Genomic DNA, 12,019 nt, shown 5'->3' with positions numbered 1-12,019 from the left:
ATTTCATCTTCCATGTGGAGAGTGCACTATCACTCTAGAAGATGTTCATTTGCATTTAGGATTGCCGGTGGACGGGCACCCAGTGACTGGGTCTGCCCAATCTAGCAATTGGGAGGCGGTGTGCTATGAGCTTCTGGGCGCTGTTCCGGATAAAATGGATGGAGGTATGGTGGAGATGGGCTGGTTACGTGCCACCTTCCCCGATCTGAAAGAAAATTCAACCAAAATTGAAAGAATCCTATATGCTCGATCATACATTCTTCAAATAATTGGAGGCTATCTGATGGCCGACACGTCACGGAGCCGTGTACATCTAAGGTGGTTGCTAAAACTCGTTGATTTTAGAGCAGCCGGTGAATTTAGTTGGGGGTCTGTAGTCTTGGCAACATTATATCGGGAGATGTACGGGGCGACCAAACCGAGGAGAGCAAAAATCGGAGGTTGCCTGTCACTACTGCAATAATGGGCACGGTTTCGCTTTCCATTTCTACGTCCTCGAGTGAACCACCCATATACATTTCCACTCGTAACGAGGTAAATTTTATATTACATTTTGAAATTGTTATGTAGATTTTGTAAGAATAAAAGTATGCTAAAAATTTATTTAATTAGGTGGAATCATCCGGCGAGTTATCGTGGATTACCGTTTGAACTTGAAGATATACGGCTTCTATTGGAGCAACGGTCGGAAGCAGAAGTAAGTATTATTGCAAATAGATATTTCCATACATTCGCTAGTGGATTGATATTTAGTATTTACTATTTAGTATTATGTATATAAGTAATATTTCTATCATGTTCATGTAGTTTCAATGGACACCATACGAGGATCCGACAATCCGGGCAGTAATCCCGGAAGAGTTTCTGCAAAATCCGAACGCTTGGCACGTGAAAGTGGTGTTGATCAACTATGCAACCGTGGAGCCCCACTAGACAGACAGAGTCCTACGACAGTTTGGATGTAGACAACCGATCCCTGCGGACCTTGAGGTGTTTGACGAGCACCACAAAATCGACCTTCGGCTATTAGGTACGGATTGGCCTAGATACTGGTCAGAGTACACGGAAATGTGGGAAAATCAACATGAATATCTACCTACTCGAGAACAAATCATTGTTCCCGAGTTAGCGTGCGTTCCAGAATACATGCCATGGTTTAGGATCCATGAGAAACCGTATTTACTTACGCCAGAGGAGAGGCAGCGGCAAATACGTGTTGGAAGGGAACGACGCGGGCCTCTAAATCCAATGGGACAAGACTACGTGGGCAGCCCCTCAATGAGGCCCAGACATTCACCCGGCTCATTATCAGCGACCATGCAATCACCGTCCCCAACGAGAGCACCGACGCAGTCACCTGACGCAGCAATTCAACAGATGATACCCACATAATCGCCTTTCCCTATGATGCCAGGTATGTTTCCTAACCCTTATATGTACCCTAACCCGTACATGTATCCTTTTCCGAATCCTACGGCAGGTTGGAGCCAAATGCCCGGATCAGCTCCATTTCCTTTAATGCCGAGCGGACCACCGATAACTAGGCCAGTGGCGCAGGAGGGGTCGCAAGGGGGGCCGTGGGGGAGCTTTCCTTTTTACCAATCGCCAGCAACGCATGGATTTCAAACTCTGTCGCCGTTCATGATGCAAACACCTCCACATACACTATTCTTTGAAGGTGGATCATCGTCCCAAGTCCGACAAGTAGATGCCGAACCGGAAGAACAACAATCACCACCGAAGGAAGAACAACCGCCGCCGGAAGCTAGAGGAAGGAGGAATCCAGCGCGTAACCGTCGACGGCCGCCATGTGGAACCGAATCCCCCGGTCATAGACATTGATTACCGTATTAAAATTTATCATTTGATGTAATGAAATAGAAGTTTATGACGATGTAATACACTTAGAAATTTTTCCGACTTATTTTGACATTATTTGATTAAAATTAAAAACCCTAACGTAATTTAATTAAAAACCCTAACCTAATTTAATTTAATTAAAAACCCTAACCTAATTTAATTTAAAACCCTAACCTAATTTAATTAAAAACCCTAACCTAATTTAATTTAATTAAAAATCCTAACCTAATTTAATTTAAAACCCTAACCTAATTTAATTTAAAACCCTAACCTAATTTAATTTAATTAAAAACCCTAACCTAATTTAATTAAAAACCCTAACCTAATTTAATTAATGTAAAAACCCTAACATAACTCATCGGATTTGATAATCTTACTAACCATTAACACACTTTTTTGGGCTTAATAATTTTACATAATTTGATAAGTTTACTAACCATTAACAAAATTTTTTGGGATGTAATAATTTTACCTAGTTTTACATAATGATGGATTTCGTAAAATGTTTTGACTGGTACTAACATTTAAGAAATTGTAGCAATTTGATAATTTTACTAACAATTAATACAATTATCAATTAATAATTGAATAAAAGGTAATTTTTTCTATAATTACATTCAACTATTGCGATTAGGGCATGATCGACTTGTATGGCCTGGGTTTCTACACCATCCGCACAACTTCTGTTGACTGGCTGTTTCTTGGATATCCATATTGTTCCGTATTCTACTGGAGCAAGGTCAACCCTTCGGCTTGCGACGCAATTCTCAATCCGGTAACAGCTTAAAAGGAGCAAGAGATACGGGCGGCCACTTACGTTCATCTGGGACCGGTGGGAAAACGTGTCTCTATACGTTGTACATGTTTTCTAATTTGTACACTTCGTCCACATAACTCAGCGGATCCAGACGAAGTTTCTGACAGGATGCAATAACATGAGCGCATGGATAACGAAGTGCATCGAACTTTCCACAGTCACAAGTCCTGTTTCGCAAGTGTACACGATATTGCCCGCCAACAACACCTTGGTGCGGTATGTCGAATTCCGTCACGCGGAACTATAAATTGTCTCGATCGTGACACACAGCGTGCATGATGTTTGCCCTCACCTTCACCTTGTTAATTTCTTGAACTACCTTACTGCATCATACATGCTCACCCTGCATCTGGCCTGCATAACTTGCTACTCGCTTTGGAAATAGCGCCGCCAAACGGAAATATGTCTCTCGCACAACCGCTGTTATCGGTAGATGGCGCGTTTCTTTAAGAACAGAATTTATGCATTCTGCCAGGTTCGACGTCATATGGCCATATCGTAGGCCTCCGTCGTATGCTTGTGCCCACTGTTCGAAACATATGTTGCAAAGGTAGTCCGCCCCTTCTCTGTTTTGGGATCGCAAGATTGCCAACATCTCGTGAAAACGATCTTTATTCATTGCATACCCTACCAATATAAGAACATAGCGAATATTTTATACCACTTCTACCAATAAAACTAATTCAAATTGACAAACGAAATAATACAGTTATAGAGTAAATACCCATGTTGGTCACTTGTCGTCGTTCCGTCTTAGATGGATATTGCCTGTAGTAGTTCAAAGCAACGTGTCTCAGGTAATATCTATGGTGTGTATGCTGCTACAAGCTTCCTTCTCGATCAAATGCAGCTAGTATACCGGCGCCCCGATCTGAAATAACACAGATATCAGGTTGGGAGCATACATGCCTCCTTAACCTAGAGAGAAAGAAATCCCAGTCATCAGACGACTCCCCCGGTGTTATTGCATATGCAATTGGAAGAATTCTCCCACCGCCGTCCTGTGCCACTGCAACCAATAGCCAATAAGTGTACCTACCGAACATGAAGGTACCGTCAATTTGTACCAACGGCTTGCAGTATGGAAATGCGTCTCGCCATTGCTTAAAGGTCCAAAATAGGCGTTTGAACACTTGGCATCCACGTAGCAATCAGCCGTTGTAGTACGCATGTTCCGTTTCAAGGTCTGTGATGGCACCTGGGACGTATCTCTCTAGCACCTGACACCATTGCCATTTTTCATTATATGAGGCGTCCCACCCACTATACATCTTCTCCAATGCCTTTTGCTTAGCTATCCAAGCCTTACGGTAAGAGGGCATGTACCCCATTTGGTTACGGATATTGGCAATTATCACCGGCACTGAAGTCTTAGGATCTGCTTTTATTGTGGGCAGTATCAAGCTAGCCAACATAACTGAATCCATTTTCGGATGATCTTCTGAAACACCTACAGAGGGAAGGAGTACATTAAATAATGCAACATTAAAAAATAAAAATATTATTCAGATACATTCAATACTGTACCTGCAGCACATGTATGTGGACCTTTGTACTTTTTGATCTCCCACAACTCTGTCCTCTTCCTTAACGAGGCGACGATTTTCCCTGAACATGTGTCGTCTTGCACCGCACACTTCGCCTCAAACTTATCAAATTTTGATTTAACGACGTGGTAATTAACGCCGTTTTTTATGCTATACTTTTTCAAAGCACCAATAAAACTATCCTTATTGGTAAACTGATTACCAACTTCAAGTTTACCGAGACCTACCCCCGAACTTGTACGATCGCGCAACCGGTGTGGTAGATCTGGAAACTCTAACGCATCATCTGCAGACAGATCGACATTATGCATGTGGGCTGCAGGTAAGTATGCTCTGAATCGTGGATTTTCTTCATCATCTGCACTCCTATCACCATCTTCACCTTCTGTTGGAATAGGTTCCGGTTCAGAAAATAATCCCACATCTGCACCATCCGGCCCGGGGTCTCGAGGTGGATCCACATCGGAGTCATCTTCTAACCCACAATCATCTGCAGCGTACGACGTTCCCTCACCGGTTGATGTCGTAGGTAGTATGTCATCCCTTCTTCTGGACATTTGATAACGTCCCCAATTGGATGTAGATTGCCATCTACTAGAACTTGATGCAGTTCCCCAGCTCGTATTTCCAGCGTCAAACGTCGAGCCACTGACGTACATGTCCCATCCACCGACAGAGTGTCTTGGGGGGATGTGCATTTGACACCGCTACTGAACATGGGCTGTTCCGTATTTTGTAACACGCTAACCGAGTGTCGGCCAGGGGTCGTGTATACATCTCGAACACCGGACAGAAGTACATCAGTTGGCGACGTAAATTGTACATATAACTTAATATAAGTTGCTCCACTAGCAAGATGAGTCTGCACCATTGCCTCCTAGCTACGAGCACCTTTTATGTCGAACGAGTCATATGTCACTGGATCAACAGAAGAACAAAATCGATACGTCATTGACAGAACTTTCATTGGCGTCGTTCCGAAGATTTTACGCCTAATTCTTTTACGGAGTTTTGTCAAATCTATGTTTTGGCTAAATGACAGTCGCACCGTATTCTCCGACAAAAAAACAACACCATTCTCGGTGTGGCAAACCTCACCATCGTAGTAAATAACAGCACTAATACATTCACTCATTTTGAAACTCTATCTTTTTTAGCCTCTCTAAAATGTTTCTGCTGTGAGTTATGCATTCTAAGAACATTTTCTGCCTAATTTATAGCCTTAGCCCAAACTTGCTACTGTAGCAAAATCGCGTCCACGAGGGCGCGATTTGATACTATTTGCTCAGAAACGTTAAAAAATAATTATTTCCTACATGACCAACTGTAGCGAAATCGCGTCCACGAGGGCGCGATTTCACAATTTCTTCTCATATAGCATCCCGGTATCAGCGATTTTATACTATTTGCTTAAAAACGTCAAAAAATAATTATTTCCTACATGACCAACTGTAGCGAAATCGCGTCTACGAGGGCACGATTTCACAATTTCTTCTCAAATAGCATCCTACTGGAGGCGATTTCCCACTATTTGACCAAAAACGTCAACTCGAAAAAAATTTTTCCGGGACCCCTAACCCTTAAAAAGCCCAATAACCCAAACGTAAAATCAGGTCAAAATCACGTCCCTGGGATCGCGCTACGTGTCAGGACATCGCGGCCACGTCAGCGCGACCTGCTGACATGGAAGGAAATCGCTCCCTCAAGGACGCAATTTCCTTCCACGTCAGCAGGTCGCGCTGACGTGGACGCGATGTCCTGACACGTACCCTGACATCGCGCTTACGTGGCCGCGATTTCGCGAAAAATGGCTCATTCCAGTAAATAATTAAAAAGTCGACCCATTTCGATAAATTTAAAAAAAAATCGGCTTTTTTTTTTGTAAAATAGTCAAATTTAAACTCTATAATCAACTCATAATTTAAATAGCGTTGCTGCAAATGCCATGTGGCGAGCAAGAGTTTGGTTTTTGCATGTGCCCGAGTCTCACCTGATCAATTGCCCTATTTTAAAAACCAAGCCTCTTTCCAACCGCCTTTCTCCTTTTTATTAGCCCCTGTAAAGGACTAAAATCTGTAATTTTAAAACCAGGTGGGTAAAGTAAAACCACACTGTGAAATCGCACATTCCGGAATCTCAATCCCCGAAAATTCAAGAAATAACTTTTCTAGGAGTCTTTTCTTACGATTCTGATCCCTGATCTGCATGGTGAGTATCATTTCACCTCTCTCCCCCTCTGCTTTTTTTTAAACTAAATTTACTTCCTAACTTTTTCCATGGAAATCTTTGATGGTTTGGTTTCTCGTCATATTTGCTCGGAAACTGAAATTTTCTTTGTTTAATTGAACTTTTGAGGATTACGTAACGTATTTGACGGTTCTGGTTGCTGCAATTTTTTCCCTTTAATTTTGAACGCTCTTTGCCTTCATAGGATTTAAGATCGGAGCAGAGCACTGCATTGGTGGTTACTGATGACGCAAGTTATGCCCGTAATGCGCTGGATGCAATTTGGTCTTCTGAGAACGAAGACCCTAAACGCTTGGACCCTCTAATTATCTTTCAAACTTCTTCTTTAGGTATTCTATTTGAATTCTAATAATTTTTTGGTTATTTTTAAGATACATATATCTTTTTAAGGCTAAAATACACTAGCACCTACTTTTAGTTGGAGAACCTCGAGGATGAATGCATATTTTAAAAATGAGTAGCAAAAGTAAATATAATTTTAATTGAATATACTTTCATTTGTTATAGTTTTTCATATACATATATATATAGTTAAAATTTGATTTTTGGTGAATAGAAAATGTCTTAATTCACTTTGAAACTACAATAATTAGTAAAGGCAACAATTATATTTCATCCCTCTTTAGTGAATAGTTTCGACTTTCTCATGCCCTTTTAATTTTCTTCTACTACAATCTTTTGATGTTTTAGTTGCTGGCTTTATTACTCATGTTTGAACATATGTTTTCTTCTTGGGTTACTTCAGCTCGTCTGCCATTGCAATCATCCTATGTAGACCAGGTCATTTTCTTCACTAGGTCAGTTGAATTCCCTGTTGATGAGTTGTATGCCGAAATCTTTAGAGTTATGACTCCTGGTGGGAAACTGGTGGTTTATCGAAGTTTTCAGATTGAGATAAGTGAAGTAGAGACGGTAAGTATGTTGTGGTTTTATGAATTCGATGGAATTGTAGTAAAGACAACTTACTAGTGGTTCATGTAGGCATTGTCTGCTTTGGAGCGCAAGTTGCTATTGGCAGGTTTTCTAGAAGGGGAACGTTTTCAACTTAAAAAAATTGCTCACACTGTTGGGGTGAGTGCATATTTTATTCACCTTTTTAGGTTTAATACTTCTTACAGGTGCATGCAGCATGTATATCCAGGGTTTTCTGAGCTAGGTTTCTGATCCCTCCTTGCCTAAGTAAAAAAATCCTTCTGTTCTGATGTTAGTTGATTGATAGATTTATCAATTCTAATTACTCAATTGTAATTATTTTGTTTTCCCCAATTTGTATGTGTAATGGTCAAATTCTGCTTTAGGCATGTTATCTTAATTTTGTCGTTCATTTCAAATTCAGCTTTATATTACCTAATGGGAGTTTTTGATAAAACTAACTATTGAAAACATTGCCTCTATTAGATTAAGGCTAAGAAGCCATCTTGGAAGATTGGATCTTCTTTTGCCATCAAGAGGACCGTGAAAAGTCCATTGAAAATTCAGATGGACGATGACTCAGATCTCATTGATGAAGATTCCCTCTTAACTGAAGAGGATTTGAAGAAACCCCAATTACCTACTGGTAATATGGCAAGACCCGACAAGACCAATAATTTTTGGTTGTCAATTCTTTAGGAGGAAAATTTTAGGAATATCATATAACATAAATATACTATTTCTTCAGTTGGTGACTGCGAAGTGGGAAGCACAAGGAAAGCCTGCAAGAACTGCACTTGTGGAAGGGCCGAACAGGAGGAGAAAGTACAGAAGCTAGAACTGAGTGCTGATCAGTTGAACAATCCTCAATCAGCTTGTGGCAATGTAAAACTTGTTATATACTTCTCTCTCTGATTTGGTTTGGTTGATTTAAATTGATTTTACTATTATGACAAATTTGTGGTGTTTAGTGGTTACTATCGGACTCTGTCTAATTGATGCTTTTACTTGTTCGGTTTTTGAAATCTGCTTTCTATTCAATCTTTCACTGAAAAGAAAAAAAAAAGAAAAAGAAGCAAAGCGTTAAAAATGAAGTCGGACTTTGTACTGCTGCTTTTCTGTATGCTTTGAAACTGTGGTGTGTTGACTAATACTTCTTTCCTTTTTGGTAATTTCTCCTTATGCTTTGAACTTGTGAACAGTGTGGACTAGGTGATGCATTTCGCTGCAGTACATGCCCATACAAGGGTCTTCCACCATTCAAGCTGGGCGAGAAGGTATGTGTTTTGTCTCAGGTTTTCCTTGATTCAGGCACCACACTCTTGTATGCAGACTGTAACTTTTCTCAATGAAATGTTGGCACACTAAATACTTAAATTTTAGAACAAGTATGACTTAGAATGATTTCTCCATCCAGGTATCTCTGTCAGGGAACTTCCTTGCAGCTGACATTTGAACTCCCAAATGATGGATTTTTGGCCCAAATTTTAGTTTTTGGACACCTCAAAACATTAGATACTGATTTGGTTTAGTGGTTTAATGTGGAAGTTTAAAAAAATACATGCAGTTCTTATGTTAGTGTTCAAGTGGATATTTTATTTTTAATGACTAATATAATTATTTTTATCGGTTGAATTTCAAGTTCTTTTTATTGTTCTTTTCTATTTAACAGTCTCAAAATACAATCTTTGCATTATCGCAAGAAATCGTAACAGCAAGGTTTTTAATTGTCTTTCATTATACACAAAACTTCTGACAGTATATCCTTCTAGTCCTAAATAGCGTTATATCATAGGAAATTATTGGTGGCTATACGGGTTATATATTCTATGGAATGATTTATGATTTTACAATGATTAAAATGAAATATTAAATATTATAATAATCATAAATAACAAAGAAGACATTTTTGCGCGACATAAAAGCAGGGTAGATTGATTGCAGACATCTCTGCTTCATATACTACAAAATCTTCATCCGTTGACGGATGCTTTATTTAAGCACAAGGAAGAAACTGGTGAATGGCCATCAATGCAAAAAATGAACATAAATGCCTAAACTCCTCGGATGCAATCCAAAAACTTCAATTGCAATATCTGCCAACCCGGTTACATGTTAGTTGAAGACCCTAATCCATTGGCCACGTCGTTCAATATGTTCAAAGCTCAGGCATGCCCTTCCCAGACTTAGGATCGTCTGTCTTCTCCAGCACAAGATTCATTGGAGTATCCTTGGGACCAGCTGCAACACATAACAGCTGAATTAAGTAGCATGCAGAACTTGGGCACTGTTATGGCAGCAAAGGAACTCGCATGCAATAACAATTATGGCAGGGTAAGAACACAAACAAAGAAAGCAATGTATTTTTGCAACCCAATCACATATATGCATACAATTACCAAAAGCCATGTAAAATTCGTCGTGTGCACTGATGAGTGTTCCCCCATAATAAACATCTAACAAGTTGTGGAACAAAAAAAAAAAAAAAACAAAACAAACAAACAGAAGATATAGATTTCAACTCTTCATTGTCCTTTATAGGTGTTAGTATGTTAACCAGTTCATTATCAATATAAAACTGCATGGCTTACACTTTTCCTTAAAAAGGGCAAATTGAATCCCGGAAAAATACTCCCAAGTGATTCAAGGACTAAATGTTACCCTATAGTTAAACAAGTTTTCAAAGTCTTAACTGGCATTATCAGACTTCAAAGTTAACATCTTACTGAATGGAAAATCAACTCATACGTGTATATTTTTCAGCAACAAGCAGATTTTTATTTTTACTTGTTTTAAAAGAAAGGGAAACGCAGAGATGCTTCTTTTAATGAATTGCTCTTGTTGAATGTGCTGCATACGGTTAAGAGAAAGGGGATAAAAAGACCACATTCCACTTAAAGTGGGGAAAAGCAATAAGCACAAGTAAATTACCAACAGTTGGTCTGGGTGTAGTCCTCATCTTCAAGATCTCAGGGCGGGGAATTATGGAACCAGATGCTCCTATACCTCTAGACACTCTCACCTTAGTTCCATCTTCAAGATATTTAACTCCTATCTTACAAGGCTTCCTACATCAATAATATCTTTAATTTGTAAAAAAAAAACGACAATAATAACAACAACAGTTATCTTTCAAAATATACAATCAGAATAAAATCCAATACCCAGTAACAGGATCAAGAACTTGAACATTTGAAGCATGAAAGGGAGCTTCAACAGTGAATATACCACCTTCATGACCTGGTCCTTGCTTAATGTGCTTTTTTACCTGTAAAATAGAAAAAATGAAACGTAAAGCGAACCCCTCCAAGTAACAGAACAAGGCCCGTATTTTAAAATTTGAAGAGAGTCCTGACCAGATTTTTCCCTTCGACAATAACACGATTCTGAGAGCGAATAACGCGTTTGATTATCATCACCTGCCATTTGATTTACAAGAAATAAAACGTATAATTAGTTTTCACTTACTCTAATGCAGAACAGAACTGAAATTTAAATGAGGTGCTTACATTGTCACCCCTGAGAACTTTCCAATGCCTGATGAGCTTCTAAGCTGCTTTCCAACCCATTTCAATCTTTAATCAAAAGCTTCAGTAAATCCCAAGAAAAAGAAGATGGAAATGAATATGAAAAGGCAGGAACGGTGGAAAGAACCGAAGAGAGGTAAAGCACCGAACTTTTGCCGATGACTTGGATGATCTGGATGGTGCTCGTTCAGTGCCAGGTTTTAGGGTTCTCGCTTCTAGCCTATTGGATTATCGGGTTTTCAATCTGCCCCCATTACGAAGTCAATTCACTATTCCCTTGTGCATTTAAAAAATTTTATTATTAAAAAAAAAAAGAACGTACATACATAAAAGTTTTAAATTGTTCTAAATGGGAAGGAAACACAAGTTTGTGTGAGAAAAGATGAAAATTTATTTAATATATCATGTAGTGATGTGGGTAATCCAAGTGAAATTTTATTCAACATAAATGAACATAATGAAGGAGTGTTATGTGATCAACTAAAAGTTGTTTTTAACTTGTCTGTAACTTCCTCTACCCCGCACTTGGCATTGCACTTCACCTCACACATCTCGCTGTTAGTCCCCTCCTCCTTGCATTCGTCCTCACACTCCTTGTAACATGACTTGAAACTCTCGTTATCGTCGCCCTCCGCTGCCACCGGACTCACCCACATTGTTGCTGCCACAACAACAATGCTCACCAGTATATATACTGCCACCAATTTGTTGGCCATTCTCCCTGCTTTAATCCCTTCTTTTTCAAATGCTATATATTTTGCTTTGCTTCTAATAAAAGGTGTTGGTGTGGCAAGGTACTTGTAGGGGTATGAAAGCCCTTATTTTAGGGAGTGATCCGCAGGATGGGTTTAGTGATTAATAATAGAGGGGGTGTCTAAATTTATGGTTTCCCATTTTAGTGTCCCGGGGGAGACTTAGGTGCCAGGGTACTGTTTATGGTCGAAAGTGTTGATGATATTGCAAGCAGCTATAGAACCTAATTCATACCTTCCATGGCTCCAATGAGTGAAGAAGTTTATTCATTGTTAGGTCAACTAAGGGCTTTGGGAGGGTTTCAAGCAATTTGGAGGGGAAAATCAGCTTGAGTTCAACTGCTTCAACTAATTGCC

General features: G+C 39.5%; 2 protein-coding genes across 2 annotated transcripts; one reads left to right on the top strand and one right to left on the bottom strand.

Annotated features, from left to right (window-relative positions):
* Nucleotides 1–6,224: 6,224 nt before the first annotated feature.
* Nucleotides 6,225–9,018, top strand: LOC107922725 (anamorsin homolog). Its single transcript, XM_016852873.2, has 8 exons — nucleotides 6,225–6,432; nucleotides 6,656–6,800; nucleotides 7,217–7,383; nucleotides 7,453–7,542; nucleotides 7,870–8,029; nucleotides 8,132–8,268; nucleotides 8,586–8,660; nucleotides 8,801–9,018. Exons 1-8 carry the CDS (start codon nucleotides 6,430–6,432, stop codon nucleotides 8,837–8,839), a joined length of 816 nt encoding a protein of 271 aa, XP_016708362.1. The 5' UTR covers nucleotides 6,225–6,429; the 3' UTR covers nucleotides 8,840–9,018.
* A 221-nt stretch (nucleotides 9,019–9,239) lies between these two features.
* Nucleotides 9,240–11,810, bottom strand: LOC107922726 (50S ribosomal protein L24). The gene is made up of 5 exons (XM_016852874.2): nucleotides 10,893–11,810; nucleotides 10,740–10,802; nucleotides 10,548–10,651; nucleotides 10,315–10,451; nucleotides 9,240–9,624 (listed from the first exon to the last, which is right to left on the bottom strand). Exons 2-5 carry the CDS (start codon nucleotides 10,797–10,799, stop codon nucleotides 9,542–9,544), a joined length of 384 nt encoding a protein of 127 aa, XP_016708363.1. The 5' UTR covers nucleotides 10,800–10,802; nucleotides 10,893–11,810; the 3' UTR covers nucleotides 9,240–9,541.
* Nucleotides 11,811–12,019: the final 209 nt, after the last annotated feature.

This window comes from Gossypium hirsutum, chromosome D11, assembly GCF_007990345.1.
Source record: "Gossypium hirsutum isolate 1008001.06 chromosome D11, Gossypium_hirsutum_v2.1, whole genome shotgun sequence".
NCBI lineage: Eukaryota > Viridiplantae > Streptophyta > Magnoliopsida > Malvales > Malvaceae > Gossypium > Gossypium hirsutum.
This window is presented reverse-complemented; position numbering and strand designations above follow the sequence as displayed.